We start from the raw sequence: 15,248 nt of genomic DNA, 5'->3' as shown, positions 1-15,248 counted from the left end.
CATACCAAATACAGTAAACCAAGGGAAAATGGGATCGAGCCGAGAACTTTATTTTTATCTTTATGCTATGTTTGAAAGATGAATGGGATTCACTATTAATGACTGTGACACTGTGACCATATTCAAATACATAGCATAATAATAAAAAAGGTAATTCAATATGTTCTCTCCAATTCAGAGCCACGAGCCCACATTTACTGTTCACTTGCTTTATTTGCATTACCTTGAACCACAGTGTACGAGGCTTCCACAGAGGAAAGGTTGGTGATGACAGTGACGTCATCATCTCTGCTGGAGCTCTCAATATCAATGGTGATAGAGCGTTCAATTTCACGGTGGAGACTCGTAACCATGCCTGTGGGGTACGTCACATTGGTCAGGCGACCCTCGCTGTCGTACCTGAAAGAGGAGACATTTCACGGGATCAATACATGTGTCGAAACAGACTTGGCCTCAAACATTCAGTATTTAAAAGTGGTTAGATTCAGAAGCTCAGTGAGCAGTAGCTTTGACAGGCCTTTTAAGCTTGACTGTAATTTAAAACCAGCCACTAGGGCGCAGTATAGTACTGCATAAGCAGTGTTGGAAGTGCATGTGGTTCTCTTGGATTACAAGAGAGAGGTGATACAAAAATACACACAAGTCAACTCACTGGTAAAAGGTGGTCCATCCAGTCTCATCAGCTTTGGTGGCGAGCAGGCCTGTGCTGCCGCTGTAGCCCATGAGAGCCACCTCTTGGCCCACGGCTGACACACTGCGTAGTCCTCCGCTAGGGTCCAGTCCGAGAGTCACCACTTGATTCTCAGGCAGGAGCACCAGCCGGAGCAGGCCGGCTCCTCCTCCCTGGCCTAGGCCTTCCCTCCTTACTTTGACTGTATTGTTGCAATTGTCAACCAGACTTGCCAGTTCTCCGTCAGCACCGTAGGTGAAGTTATAGAGCGGCTCTCCCGTCACAAGACTAATGGTTTGGATGTGCAGCCCCTCCCTATTAAATACATACAGCTCCTGTTCCCTGGGTGATGCCACCTCGTACCGCGCCCCGCCAGATCCCCCAAAAGCTGGGCTCGAGATGGCAGGTCCGGGCCGATTGGCTCGAACTGCTCTGATTCGTATGTTGTTGAGGTCTGCTATGAAGAGCGTCCCGTCAGGGGACACTGCCAGGGAAGTAGGAGAGTTCAAGCCAGCATCTGGGGCATAGCCATCGTCGCCGTAGAAGCAGTTGCAGTTGACATCATTCTTGCAGTCACAGTCAGAGGCAGCTCCAGCCAGAAGGGAGATTTCTCCGTTAGTGCTAACCTAAAAGACATTGAAGGAAACATAGTGTCACCACAAAGGAAACAACAATTGCCACCTTGAGGAATATAAAGAATACACAAGACAGACAGGACATACCTGTCGAACCCGGTTAATCTTTTTCTCATCGGTCTCGGCGATGTAGAGAATGCCAGTGTGAGACAGGGCAATGGCTGTGGCACTCTCAAGGGCAGTGTGGATTGCCAGTTTGCTGAGGCTGTAGTCAATCCCCGGCACCTGGCAATGCATAGGCCGACCTGCTATGATGCTCACCTGTCAGGACAACAATGAAAACATGTTTACAACCTGAACCTTACAACCTGGATTAACTCCAGAAATACATCAAATTAATTAGTCCTACAACATACTATTTTCATTATTTCCTTCGGGAAAAACGGAACAAATAGTAAGCCAAGCAGCGTTTCAAACAGCATCGTGTTTGACCTTATGTATAGGTTCGGCTGCAGTCGACTATTTCTTGGTTTTGGAGAGATTGTTGTACAAACCTGATGGTTCTCGGTAATGCGCAGAATGACGTTGTTCTCCAGGACATAGAGAGAGTTGTCCATAGGGTTCACTGCTAAGTCTGTGGGCCACTCCAGGCGTACCTAGCATGCAGATACACAAGTTTAACGTCAGATAATCTACAATACAAAATACTATGCTAATGGTGACAATTTGAAAAGATGCCAAGTTGTGCCATTATTTTTTAAGTAAGTGCAGTCCTCACTCTCCTATCATCCAGTCATTTATCCGTGGACTCTTTAAAGGTCCCTAAATCAGAACGTCCCTTACCGGTTGGCTGGCTGGCTGCGGTCCACACAATTGTCATAGCTCAGCACTCACAAAGCAGTTAGATCATCATCCATCATGCCATCACCTCTCGCATCTTCCCCACTTCTGAGTGATTCTCTTACCTGGCTCACGTCCATGCTGGTGTCACAGCTCAGTGGTCGCACGGCAGTCAAATCGTTGGCTCCCAGTAAAGTGGAGATGATACCGTTTTGGTCCACCTTCCGGATCATAGTGGCGTCCACAAAGTACATGAGGCCATTTTTATCTACGGCAATACCTGCAAACGCCAGGGGAGGGCTGTGAATGAGGACTCATAACTCATAATTCATGACAGCGGGAGACATCTTAAGTCAATTAAAGCTCAGTCTTTCTACCTGCAGAAAACGGATAGCAGCTCGGACTGCTGATTCGCACAATCTCTCATTGGATAAGGACCAAAGTGATTCAGTGATGGAGTGGCTGCTGAACTTTTTGATAAGTGTTAGTTTTGGGATGAGTCATCAACTGAGGAAGTGAGCTAATGCTGTTCCCAAAGGAAAATTCTAAATTGCAAGTAGCTTTTTTTTAAGGCACCGACTGTTTTCCCACCACCCGCTTTTCACCCCGATTCCCGGCCTTGACTTTTTTCTCCATTTGCTCTGTTTTTTTTTTCCCCTAAGTGGTGCTGTGTCAGCCTTACTAGTCCAACAGGCGAGCATGCTCCAAAATATCTTCTGTAAGAACAGATGGGGGCACAACAAAGGGCACACAGTAAATGAGAAACACAGCCAGGGAAAGATAGAGCCAATATTGTAAGCAGAGAGAGTATGTACAGGTGACAGATAAGAGTGACGCATTCTCTCTTTTTCGCTCTCCAATCAGCTGTATCACCTATAGGCACACCTGTGAACCCATTACGGTATATGCTACATGGCAGCATTAGTGTCACTGTCGGGAACTGTGACGATGTGACACCCTTGACAGTTTGGTGTCACTGTTCAAAGATCCAATAATCCGCTGAAATGATTCCATTACAGTATTAAGTTTTTCATTAACCTGATTTATGTCCTGCTTTTGTCGTCACCCTGCTAAGTTAAGGACAAATTGTATGTCGAAGAAAAATACAAAAAAAAAAACAAGAGCATCGTGAGCACACACATCCCCCAAGGCGTAAACATTAGTTCCCTGTTGAAATTAGTAGCTAAATGAATATGAAAAAGGATTTTACTTTTTTACTGCAATACAATTCACTATATTATTTCGACTTAATCACACTTATGGGTATGATCATGTTGAATGGAGAACTTCATTCTATGAAAAATACCAATCCTTATGAAAACAAAAGTTATATCAAAATGAAATGGAAAAGGAACTTCTATAGCAGAGGTAATGGAAAATTGCAGTACAGCAATCTTCATGCATTGTGCACCGAAATGATCGACACAATGGCTTGCATGAATAAGCGCCTTTGCTAAAGTGAAAATAATGAAAACCATTACCCCCAGTTATCCTCATTCATCATCTGATTACATACAATTCTGAAGAATGAGATCAATCAGAATAAATGAATGTAATGGCGGCTCTGTAATCATGACTAAATATACCGTTTGCCAGCTCCACATGGGCTCATTGCACTTCTGCTGAGCCGCTCACCTTTTGGGCTCATAAGTGTAGCTTCAGTGGCTTTGCCGCCATCGCCGCAGCGTTCATCAAAGGGCAGACACTGCTCTCCCGTCCCAGCCACAACCTCAGCATTGTCAGACAGCAGGCGACCGCCTGTTAATGAGCGAACTCGGTAAATTCTTCGGGAGTTGGTGTCTGAGATGAACAATGCCCCAGATAACGGATCAACTGCCAGGAAGTACTTATTGGTTGGGTTATTACTGTGGGGATGGAAAAATACAGTCATCATGTTAGGCTTTAATAGGTTTCATTTTGTATTATAAATCACAGCTTCAAGTATTTTCTCTAGTATTGCAGAGGTGTTGGATAAAACCGCCCTACCTGTGTCTAAAATCTTTGTTCCTGCAAAGAAGAAACACAAAATAAAGCAATTATTATTCAAAAAGGTCTGCACGCATTTAAATGATAATCCCTTAACATTTTGTTCTTGACACACAAACATTTACTTTAGTTGTACTGTTTTTACCTTAATTCTAGGATGCCAGTAGTGTTCATTGATGGAAAAACCCTGCGTACAAAGTTGAGGTCCCCCACGTAGAGACTGCCATCGATGCCCATTGCCAAGGCAACCGGTGCGAGCAGCTTGTTGCCATCCGCAAGGCCGTTACAACTGGGGCAGGAGATGCTTCGTCTGCGACCGTTGCCCATAACGCTGCTGATAACAGGAGGCTGCTCCGTCACAAAGATGTTTTCTCCGCTTCCCTTATGGACAATGCCTGCACATGCAGATAATAAAGGTCATAAGTGGTGGCTTCACACATCAGTGAGTGCTATTCAAATATTTTTAAGATTATAGATATAATAAATTGTTCAATGATTTTTTTTTGGTCTATATTGATTGCTCCATGCTATTTATGAGCAAATTGGGAGATTTCCACCACACACACCGCAGAATCTTGTCTACCTGCGCCTTGATCAAATCCACTAAAATCTCCGCGGCCACCACTGTAGAGCTGCGTTTTGCGAGTCTAAAATCTAGACTGCTTTTTGTAACCAATTTTCCACGTGACTATCTGTCAGTACGCCCCACGAGGTGCGACACAATCTCCAACTCAGAAAACTTGACTTTTCCCGGCACAATGAAGATGCATCCGTTTTTATGCCGAGTGCAGAGGTTTCATTACGCACTATTGCACCGATGATATGACTCGCTATGTAGCTAACATTTAAAAGGATACACGTTGCATATTTAATTGAAATGAAATGACTTGGCACACTTTGATGTCGTATAACATGAGTGGATACGAAACCAAGCAGAAAAAAATTGTAACTGTCGAGGAGAAACTATCACCTGCAATTCACATATTTCAAGCTGTTAAGGTGAGACTGACACACATTTGGAGTAACTCGAAAGGTCTCATAAAAAGTCAACTGAATCTAAAGATAAAGTCTTCACTGAGTATGCTTGCAATACTTACTGCTTCGTGTGTTGAGTATATGGTGCTTGTCCAGTGACCAGCCACCGAGATTAGTGGAATCCAGTTCATAACCTTGCAACATGGCAGTCCTTTTCTCCCATAAAATGAGACTTGCACATGACTCGTACTCGTAGCCCACAGACACTGTGTATTTGAAAGTTAAGGAAACAGAAGAAATAGGTGAGACAAAGAAAAGTGCTGGATCAATACAAAAAAAAATACAGCAAAACCTCACCCCACCAAAGCTAGTTAGCACCTGTACCTAACTCTGCAATAACACTTTATTAACACTCTCAAATGCTGCTAAATCAATCGGAAATTGTGTTAATTGGATTGATTGCCTGGAGGACCTTTAAAATTACAGGCCATATTGATTGTGTTAAAAAAAAAAAATTCTGCTCGGATTCACAATCGAGGATAGGTATCTGACTCAGGAAAGGGTAAAATAGAAGTAGGTTAGGCTGAGTTGAGATGCTGTATTTATTTAAGACAGACACCACTGTATATGAGGAAATACAATATTGGATGGAAAAATGTGGCCACACGCTAACTCCCATTTGCGTCTCGGACACAGGGTTGTTTCCAAAACCTCTAATCATTTCACAGCTAACAGCAGGGGTGCAGTAAAGGGGAGCAATTGACAGGGGCTCAAGAAATTAGACCTTTTAATTTGTGACTTTAAAGTGCTGGGGCCTAAAATGATACCAAGGGTGGCTCCCTTTTCCAACAATAACATACCTATGTATGCTCATATCTGATCACAGGAAAATCTACTCAACCACAAAGATGCTTGATAGGAGTTGACATTCCCGGAAAATTATGCGTCAAGAAGTAAAAGGGTTTCCCCAAATGAAGCGCTTTAATGATGATAGTCAACGGTGGTGGTGTCTGTGCTTTCTTGGGCTGACAAGTGATTGTGACAGCAGAATGTAATATCAGCGAGGACTCCGCGTGCTGCTAACTCACTCTGATGGCTAATATCCCTTCTCCAAAGTTCCGGCTCACTGGTTGAACCAAATGCAGTCTCAATGAAAAATAGACATAGGAGAAAAGCCCACTTAACTGTGGCTATACTGCATAGTGGATTGAGGCTGAGTTTCTGGTGTATAATCTCTCTTTCAGGCTCCCTAATTAGAACTCTCTCACCCTGTCATACCCCGTATGCCATTACTGGCAAAGTTTCTAATCTTCGGAGTACGTGCAAGGTTTGGAAGAAAAAAAGCCCTGGCCCCATTGCAGCTAAAATTCCTTTCGTCCCCTATACTCACCCACAGCCTCGGAAAGCCCGTAGACCCTCTGTCCGTATGCATCAGTCTTATCCCAGATGTAAGTGTAGGCCAAATTAGGCGAGGCATGGAACCACTTCTGAAAGAGGTGGCCCTCCACCGCCACCATAAGGTGAACTTTGAGGAGACCCATGGACACCACGGCAGGGGTCATGGTCACCTTGAGCAGGGAGCGGTAGCCCTGTGTCCTCGAACTTAGGTAGCACAGCTTTAGACTTGTGCCAGGCAGCTCGATCTGCTCATGCAGCACCTGGAAGACACAGAGAGGAGATGACAAGAGAAAGGGATTAGGGGAGGGATTAGCGAGAGGGGGGAATAATGAAGGTCACGGTTCCACTGACGGCTGAGGGACAGAAGCAGGGAAAATATAAGGAAATAGAGAAGGAGGAAACGAGGGAAAGAGGGAATCTTTTGAAGCGAAAGTAGAAAGAGAGCCATAAGGCAGGCATAAAGAGGAGCGGGAAAGGAGCGGGGGAACCCGAAGGAGGATTAGCCGGCTGCCAGGGGTCAGTGGTACTGCACCTGTGTCTCCGGTATGATGGGTTTCTCCCCTGGCTTGGAGCTGAAGAAGGAGGAGAGAGGGGAGGCAATCACAAGAGGATCAGGCCTGATGAAGCCACTCAGGTCACAGCCAGGGATTGTGTTCTCTTCTGTCTTAAGCACCACAGTGTCCATAGCATAAAACTGGCTCCAGGGCAGCCACACGGTGCGTTCCTGGCTCAGGAAGGGGGCACGTTCGAATCGCAGGGTCAGTGATGCACCACCATTAGCTATCAGGTCAAACCTGGAGAGGTTTGCAAGGAGAGGACGGCAATGAGGTACAGATGGGGAGCGCTGCAGAGGATGAAATGTTACATGGACTAAAACATGACAGTGCTTCTCCTTCTTATACAATAAGTACACTGCTGCTTTAGGAATAATTCAACAAACAAACCCTGGAATAAAAGTGAAATAAATCCGTCTGAAGGCAAGATCCAAGAATGTCACGTATTTCGCTTTCAAATTTTCTCAGCTGTTCTTCTTGCTGTGAGTTCATTGTAAAGATGGAGATAGAAAGCGGATCTTATTGTAAGGATAAACCGCAGGAGGTTTGTTTCTGGAAAGGCTGGGAACAGGTGACTCCTAACAACTGCAAGAGAATAGCATTACTTTATGACACATTTATACCGAAGCCTATGAAACTGCCCCTGAAAGCCAATGTCACTTGTTATGATAACACACGTTTGATGTTCGGATGTTTCAACATTACGTTCATCAAACTGAAGAATGCTGCAAAGAAAGCACTGCGAGGGGGAGAACAATGCTTAATAGACCTAAGAAAAGAAAATCTGAATTTGTTTAATTTATAAGTGGAGGTCAGTCTGAAGAACAAATAAATTTGAATTAGATTCAGCCACAGCCTGATTCAAATCCAATTCAGCTTGTAGGAACCCACGTGACCCTGAAACCACGTCGTTTCTGCAAAAGGAAAGGAAAAGAGCTGCCGAGGGTAAGTTAACAAATTAAATACAAATGAAAACAGACGCAAATTCAAGAAGTAGCATCTAGTTAAACGATTGTTGAAGGACGTTTGAATAAGCACAGCTCAGGATGAAATGTTTAATGGGAACAATTGTAGCAATGTTGAGTAGCTTCAGTTCCAATTTTAAACCTCTTCGAATTTTGTCAATGGTGTCAATAATAGGAAATTTACATTTGGCCTGAAATTGAGCCACCAGATCGTAATTAAGGTATGAATTTTCATATGAAATTCTAATGCTGTCCTTCGCTCTACTTATTTCTTGCCATGTTGAATCAATAAGCATTTTCCCATGAGATTGCATTCTGTGCGTTTTGCAATCATAGTCTGTCAATCTGGCGAATTAGAATCTAACCTAATGTAATGCAATTTAATCTCATCCAATTGTATCAAATTTAATGAGGTAGTTTCGAGTGTTCAACAAGGATGTCTAGTGTACATACATTCCATCCTGTCGCGTCAGCGTGTATCCATAGTGGGGGTAGTTGACAAAAGACACGTTCACCCCCACCAGAGGCGTTCCATCTGTCGTCAACACCTGACCCCGGATAAGAGATGCCAAACTGGAAAAAGACAAAAGAGAGAGAGGGGTGGGTAATGGGTGAGCCAAACCATTTATCATTTCATTTGATTAATTGCTCCAGCTTTCAATTATTTAATTTGCCCTTTTATCTATGTCACTGGTTTTCGACCACTTATTAATTAGCCACTATCAACAGTCCCTGCAATCTAGATTACTTCCCGTCAATCTCATAAACACACCATGATGACAATGATGATGAATATGCATAGATAGAACACACCTCTTTTTTTTTTTTTTTTAAATCACTTTTACATCAAGGACTGTCGTGTAAATGTGTATTTTCTCTTTCTACATGTACATATTTATACATTTTTGTATACATATATATGAATACACATCTAACGTCTTAAAACTGCAGAAGCTACTACTGACCTACTCTGCTTTCGTCTCTTGGAAAATAAGAATTTATGAGCATACACCTAGAACTTCGACTCATCGTGAAACCACACTATATCATTGTAAATTCCCCCCCAAAGGCTGGTGGTATTCTCAACACATACTCGTGGGAGTATGGAGGTACTGGTGTTGTTACTTCCAGTCAACTTTTCCCTGTAGCCCCAATTGAGAGCTACATCTGTACTCCCAGTGGACATACTTCTCGACGGCGTATCCACCAAGGTAATTTGTTCTTTGCCATTATTTTTTATGTAATATTCATGAAGAAAATCATATGGAGCTGGAAAGTGCAAGAGTTGGAAACCCCAAAATGACGTTTCTACGCTCTTGTCATTTGTTTACCCTGACAGCTCTTAGCAATACAATCATACAATCAACACAGTCCCAACCAAAGTGGCACAGTTTGTTTATTTGAATCTTAAACGGTGCAGCCTTGATTGCATTAGAGGTAACTACGGTCAAATATGCTACAAAAATATATTGAAAGGCTATGTAAAAAAAAATTCTATCGCAATGATATGTCCTACCCCAATTAATCGCACAGCGAACATCACATGTTCAAACCCAGAAACAAATGCGCTGTGACATTTAAAATGCGAACCCAAGGGCACTTTGATGGCAATTTCAGTCGACAGTAGGGGGCGGTGCATGATAAAATGTCATCCCCCTTGGATTTATCATAACAGGTGGATTCATATGATTAATTTCTATTCCACAAAGCAGATTTTTTGTCCTGAGTTCCCCTGTAAAAGATTACCTGCATTGCATTTAAAAACTTAGTGCTGAATATGAAGAAAGTAAAACCCATGGTATAAATTATTTCTATCACTTTTCCGAAATGATTACCTTCCGAAGAATTGCTGTATTTTGTAGTTTGGTAAAGAAGATGCTGTGAGTGAGACTAAAATGTCTTTGTCAGAGTGACTGCTCATGCATTGAATGTTAACATCTAGAAACAGCTACAAGTTGAACCACAGCCACTTTGCACCAAGAAGAAACATTTGAAGCGGCACTGGCATCTGAATAGAATTCCAAGGTAAGAGACCCAGATGGAGAGATTACACATCTTAACTGGCTCGGGAATTCCTTCAGGTCTCTCAGGAGAATGTGCCATTACTGAACTGTTTTATCTTATCTGGTCCGCTGCCACTGTGACCGGAGTCCAGGTAATTGTGGATGGGTATGTGACACTGATATACTACAGCAACAGGTGCAGGTTTTGTTTGTAGATTTTGGTTTTAATGCTTAAACTTATTTGCTTTGAATGAAATATATCGCTAGGCAGTCAGTTCTGCATGAAAGGAAAAGCTCCCCAGTCAGTGACATAATAACCACAAAGGACAACTGGAACAGCTACCAACATATGGAGATACATTTAGAGAAAGGAAGGTTCAATGTAAGTGAAATGCCAGATCAGTGTTTGACGGTTCTTTCTCACCTGGAATTGAATGGGTTTTCTCCAGGAATGACATGGGTGCCATCTCGTGACACGAGCATCTTAACACGGTCGTAGAAGGAGTGGACACGGGTCTGGGCCAAAGGGATCTGTTGAATGACTTGCAGAGGGTCCCTGGAACCCCTGCACAGTGGACTGTTTTGACAGGGACTCTGGATACAGCAATCTGGGTCCATGCAGTCGGTTAGTCCATCTGACAGAGAGGCGTAAGCAACAATGAATCTGTTGCAATGAATCAAAACTAATTCTATACAAGCTTGTCAGTATTTTAACAAATACATGTGATCATTCTTAATAATGGATTCATGTTCATCTTAATTTACGAAATAATTTTTTGGACTCTACGTAAACATTTTTTATTTTGTGGAAAATGGAAATCAATATCCCTGCATGTTTTTTTTTTTAGCTGCTTGCCCTTGATCACCTCCTTCGTTGTCCTTGTTGTCGGCGCAAGAGGTCTCCATGGCAACACTGCACCCAGGGCCCCTCCAACCGGTTTGACATTCACAATGCCAACTCTGCTGTCCCATGGTGCATTGCCCATTCCCATTACATAGGTTAGGACAGCCATCTGGGTAGGATAAGGAGCAAGATAAGAGAGGTCCAGGCAGGTGGGATGATACTAACAGAGAGGCAGGATGAGGTTTTACAGGAAGTCTTATGCAATCGGACATGTGCTCACGTGGTTTGATTGACGGATGAGTTTCATCAATAAGTACATGGTAGAATGGTGTAAGTATCTATCGCTCAATAACCCAATTCATCACCTCAATTTGAATATAAACAGTATTTTACTATTTGTAACTGTTGTGTATCCTTCTATCAGTCTGTCCGTTCCCCTCTCACTTCAGAATCAGTGCATGTAATGGGATTTTGATGGCCTGGGAGTAACGCTTTCAGATGGGACAATACAAGTGTATTCAATTAAATGTGAGTATTCGCATGCATGTGTACGCATAAATGGGCGCATCCTGCATAACATGAATTTTGACTGCTCTAACCTAAGACCCTAGCCAAGAGTGCTTTGCCACTAGCATTGCAAAGCTATCATCAATTTAACAAGATTGAGTGAAAATCAGACATTCAAAGCAATAAGGACTTTGCATAATTCAATACGGGTTGTCAAAGGATGAAAAATGGAAACAAAGTGACGACAACAACAAGGGGCAACATGTCAAAAAGCGCCACTATATACATTGTGTCCTAAGTGTAAACTGTATAACCACCATGAAAATAAATTGCGCAGTGTTACAATGGAACTCCAGAGATGAGTATGACCATTTCTACACAGTTACTATCATAGACTCAAATGATCGTTACCAGTATTGTCATGCTATTTAACAATGTAAAAAGATAATGGGAGCATTGCAACATATTTTATTTTGAAAACCAAAATTATAAAATCAGCAGCCTCTGTAGATTGATTGAACAATAGACTTTGCAAAGAGCAACAACCTGTAGTTTTTCAAACTCAAAGGGCTCTCTATTTGCAGACAGACAGGTGCGGTCAAGCGTATAAACTGGCACATCTTGATTTTTTGTGACAGCGCAAGTCTTGTTTAGCGTTCTGGCGGACGGAGGTATTTCATTCACAAATATGTGTGTTTCGAACCCTCAAAATCAGGGCTTGGGGGAGGGTTGGGGGTGAGGGTTGCTCTGAAATGGGCATGAACGATCCAGGTGGAAGTCTGTGCCCAAGTTCCTTGGCCAACTAACCATACATCATTTGCCTGTGGAGGTCTGCTTGCAGTTCCCCATGAACATACTTTGGATATTTGGGTCTCCAGCAAATCAGGTTCTGCTTTCCGACATGTCAAGGAATGATGGTAAATGGAACGAGCAGAGCTTCTTCCACTGGTTGTGCTCACGACCACAACAGTGCAAAACACCCGTTTCTCACTGGGCCAAGCTGCATGAGTCTGTGAAAATATCAAACGTGGCCTAGTCCGCCCATGCGCAGATTTACGCCAAATTCGCACTGGGCACAAATACAGAGCCCAAGCACTTTATCCAGGCGTTAGTCCTTCCTGCTTGAGGCTCCAGACCAAGCTGTTTGGTGTTGGAGGGATACCAGAGACTTGCAATTTTAGCACATCCAATCCTTGGTCCTTGTTAATGACATTTATAAATACATATTAAGTTTTTTTAAAAAACGAGAAAGGAAAAAAAAACAAAAGTCAATTTCACTTGCCTGTGAAACAGTATAGCCTTTCAGTGAGCCTCCAAAACAGCCATCCAACTTACAAAAAATGCATCTTTCCAGCTCTGACTCAAAAATGTATGTCACATTCTACCTTTTAGGAAGAGTGAAATACATCATGACACTCAATGACAATGTTTTCTCCAGCAGCAAAAAGAGTGATTTCCGTAATCCATAAGAAAACAAGTCTTCTCCAAAAGAGGATGGCAGGGTTGACCGATAAAAGATGCACACTTTCGCACACAGTTCCAAACACACATGCACGCACGCACGCACGCATGCAGGCACGCACACACACACGCACATGCACACACGCACGAACGCACGCACACACACACAGTCACACTAGATACGAGCTTGAATAGTGTGACGGCACAGAGTGAGAAGGGCAGACTAACTGAATGAGAGATTATGAAAATGAAATGCTTTTCATGGAGTCCTTCTCTGTAGATTAATGAACACATTTTCAGTCAAGTCGCAGTACTGGGTTTTGCCCTCTAACAAATCGCTACGTCAATAAAGCCATGCATTATGAATATAAATAGTGCAATCTAACCCGTGGCAGCAGCTAAATTAACAAGCGTTTTTCCTCGATTGGCATTCTATCATATGTCCAAACCACCAGCAGATGAGAAAAAAAGTCAACAAAGGACTTTGAGAAAGACAATGAGCCATCTTGTTTGAACAAGAAATAATTTTGTGAACGGACAGGGCGGGGAATGGTTAACGACCTTTGTTTTTTAAATCTATAATTATTATTACTAGTTTCTGCATCAGCGGACCAGTCATGATTATGAACTATCAGGCTGAACTACTTTGTGGCTCAGCATTGAACTGAAAGAACAAAGGCAGTGAGCAGTGATTGCCTATTAAATGCAGTGGCCATTTAAAGTAGTGATACTTATGAAACAACTAGACAGGACAATCCATAGCGGGCATTGATCGGCTTGCCTGGGCAGGCCAACATGGGGATGCTCTCTCTTTAATGCCAGGCCTCAGTCAATACCCACTCATACTAACTAGAATAAAGTGGGATTTTCAGAAACTATTAACGCCTCCCTCCCCACTAATGGAGCAGTTCTCCGAAATCCCCTCATAAGAAGAGCAAAATGCCTCTCCTTATAGGTCGGCACACCCGCGCTCGTGTGGATGGCTGTGTGTGTCAGGGTGTGAACAAAGATCATTTTAAGAAGGAGTGAGGGAGACGATGAAACACCGATAGATAGAAAGAATGAGAACAAAGTGCACAAAAGAAAGTTAAACTTAACAGTGATTCAAAAAAAAATAAAAAATCAGCATTGACTTTTTTCGGCCGCCCCCATTCTAAAGGTCATACACTAAAGGTCATACATATAATTTTGGAACTGCTGCATAAAGGTAGATCCGATAACACTGCACTTTAACAGTGACATTCTAAGCAAGCTGTAACGTATATTCCTTTAGCCCATGTAGTTGAACTGTCTCCATTTTGCTTCATTTGTTTCACTAATTACTTCTGCTCTATCTTTAACCCTGGCCTTTAACTTTTTTTTTCTTTTCCTGCACTGGATTTTCATATAAGCTTTTGCATTAAGTGCGGAAGATGAGAGGACGCTCTGATCGGTGCTCTGGGGACTCGTACTGCCACACAGTCTGCACTGAACCTGGCATCGGTACAGATGACAAGTTCTACCTGTAAGGCAGGGGTTGATAACAACCTTAAATACTCAGAGTCATTTCATCTCAGACAGGAAAAAAAAATGCTGAAGCCAAAAAAACATATTGATATCAAACGTGATCATAACAAAGCATCTTTTTAAAAAAACTGGGTGTAAAAAGAACAACCAAAAACTGTGTCGCATTAAGTAATCAGTGAGCTGCTACCAAGGACATGCAATTTTTTCTGTTTGTAACAAAAACATTCTAAAAGAAGTTGCTTGGTTGAGGCTTGCTTTCAAATTAAATAGTCATTGTCTATTTGAGTCAAGTGTGTTGAAGCTGAAAGTGGGGGAGAGGTGCTGATGGAGAATGAATGCGCCTTCCCGATTTGCGAGTCCAGTTTACTGCTGTGGAGCATAAATTGTACAACCAATTTCAATTAAAAAGTAATAGAAATAGATTTATATTTGCAAAATAATAGCTAATTAAAATGTTTAGTGTTATTTTTACTCCTGTTGTCAACGCGGTAAGATGTCACCTTCATCTTCACGATTGTAAACTGTCATCTGTTACTTGAGGTTACACGACCGATGTTTGTGTTTAAAATAGTTCATGTAGGGCGTGTCATGCGTTTTCTACTTTCTTTTGAAATGCTTTTATTAATCCATGGTTCAAGCTAGTTAAAAAAAAAAAAATCAACAAATCTTGCTGCCAGTTGTAGCACATAGGCGGCTGCGACACATATTTCGAGCTGCATGAAGGTTAATAAATCAGTACCATTTAGTTTTTAATATTAGAAGAGCAGCATAATTGTCAAATTGAGACTAGCATTTGAGAAACAAACAGGGTAAGAATCATTAGAGAGCCACATGCAATAAACAACACAATATTAGTGATCCTACAAGATTTGTTAAAGCTGTAAATTGAACCAGGTGAATTTATTGAAGAGGTCTAGAAATCAAGCAGAAATTGGATATGTGCATACTGAGAAAATCCATTTCT

General features: G+C 42.3%; 1 protein-coding gene across 9 annotated transcripts in view; it reads right to left on the bottom strand.

Annotated features, from left to right (window-relative positions):
- Positions 1 to 15,248, bottom strand: part of LOC148404124 (teneurin-2-like) — a 193,875-nt gene that overhangs the window by 7,604 nt on the left and 171,023 nt on the right. For all 9 annotated transcript variants that reach the window (XM_088369969.1, XM_088369975.1, XM_088370019.1 and 6 more), the window contains 14 exons: positions 10,833 to 10,979; positions 10,391 to 10,601; positions 8,417 to 8,536; positions 6,977 to 7,238; positions 6,437 to 6,704; positions 5,169 to 5,312; positions 4,217 to 4,466; positions 4,072 to 4,092; positions 3,721 to 3,950; positions 2,211 to 2,365; positions 1,800 to 1,901; positions 1,393 to 1,566; positions 653 to 1,296; positions 224 to 399 (listed from right to left, as the gene is read on the bottom strand). In XM_088369969.1, coding sequence (XP_088226095.1) covers positions 224 to 399; positions 653 to 1,296; positions 1,393 to 1,566; positions 1,800 to 1,901; positions 2,211 to 2,365; positions 3,721 to 3,950; positions 4,072 to 4,092; positions 4,217 to 4,466; positions 5,169 to 5,312; positions 6,437 to 6,704; positions 6,977 to 7,238; positions 8,417 to 8,536; positions 10,391 to 10,601; positions 10,833 to 10,979 — 2,904 coding nt within the window. The remainder of the gene's footprint in view (positions 1 to 223; positions 400 to 652; positions 1,297 to 1,392; positions 1,567 to 1,799; positions 1,902 to 2,210; positions 2,366 to 3,720; positions 3,951 to 4,071; positions 4,093 to 4,216; positions 4,467 to 5,168; positions 5,313 to 6,436; positions 6,705 to 6,976; positions 7,239 to 8,416; positions 8,537 to 10,390; positions 10,602 to 10,832; positions 10,980 to 15,248) is intronic.

This window comes from Syngnathus floridae, chromosome 1, assembly GCF_059516105.1.
Source record: "Syngnathus floridae isolate MCC-2025c chromosome 1, RoL_Sflo_1.0, whole genome shotgun sequence".
Lineage (NCBI taxonomy): Eukaryota > Metazoa > Chordata > Actinopteri > Syngnathiformes > Syngnathidae > Syngnathus > Syngnathus floridae.
The sequence above is the reverse complement of the archived record's forward strand: the minus strand, read 5'-3'. Positions and strand labels throughout refer to the sequence as shown.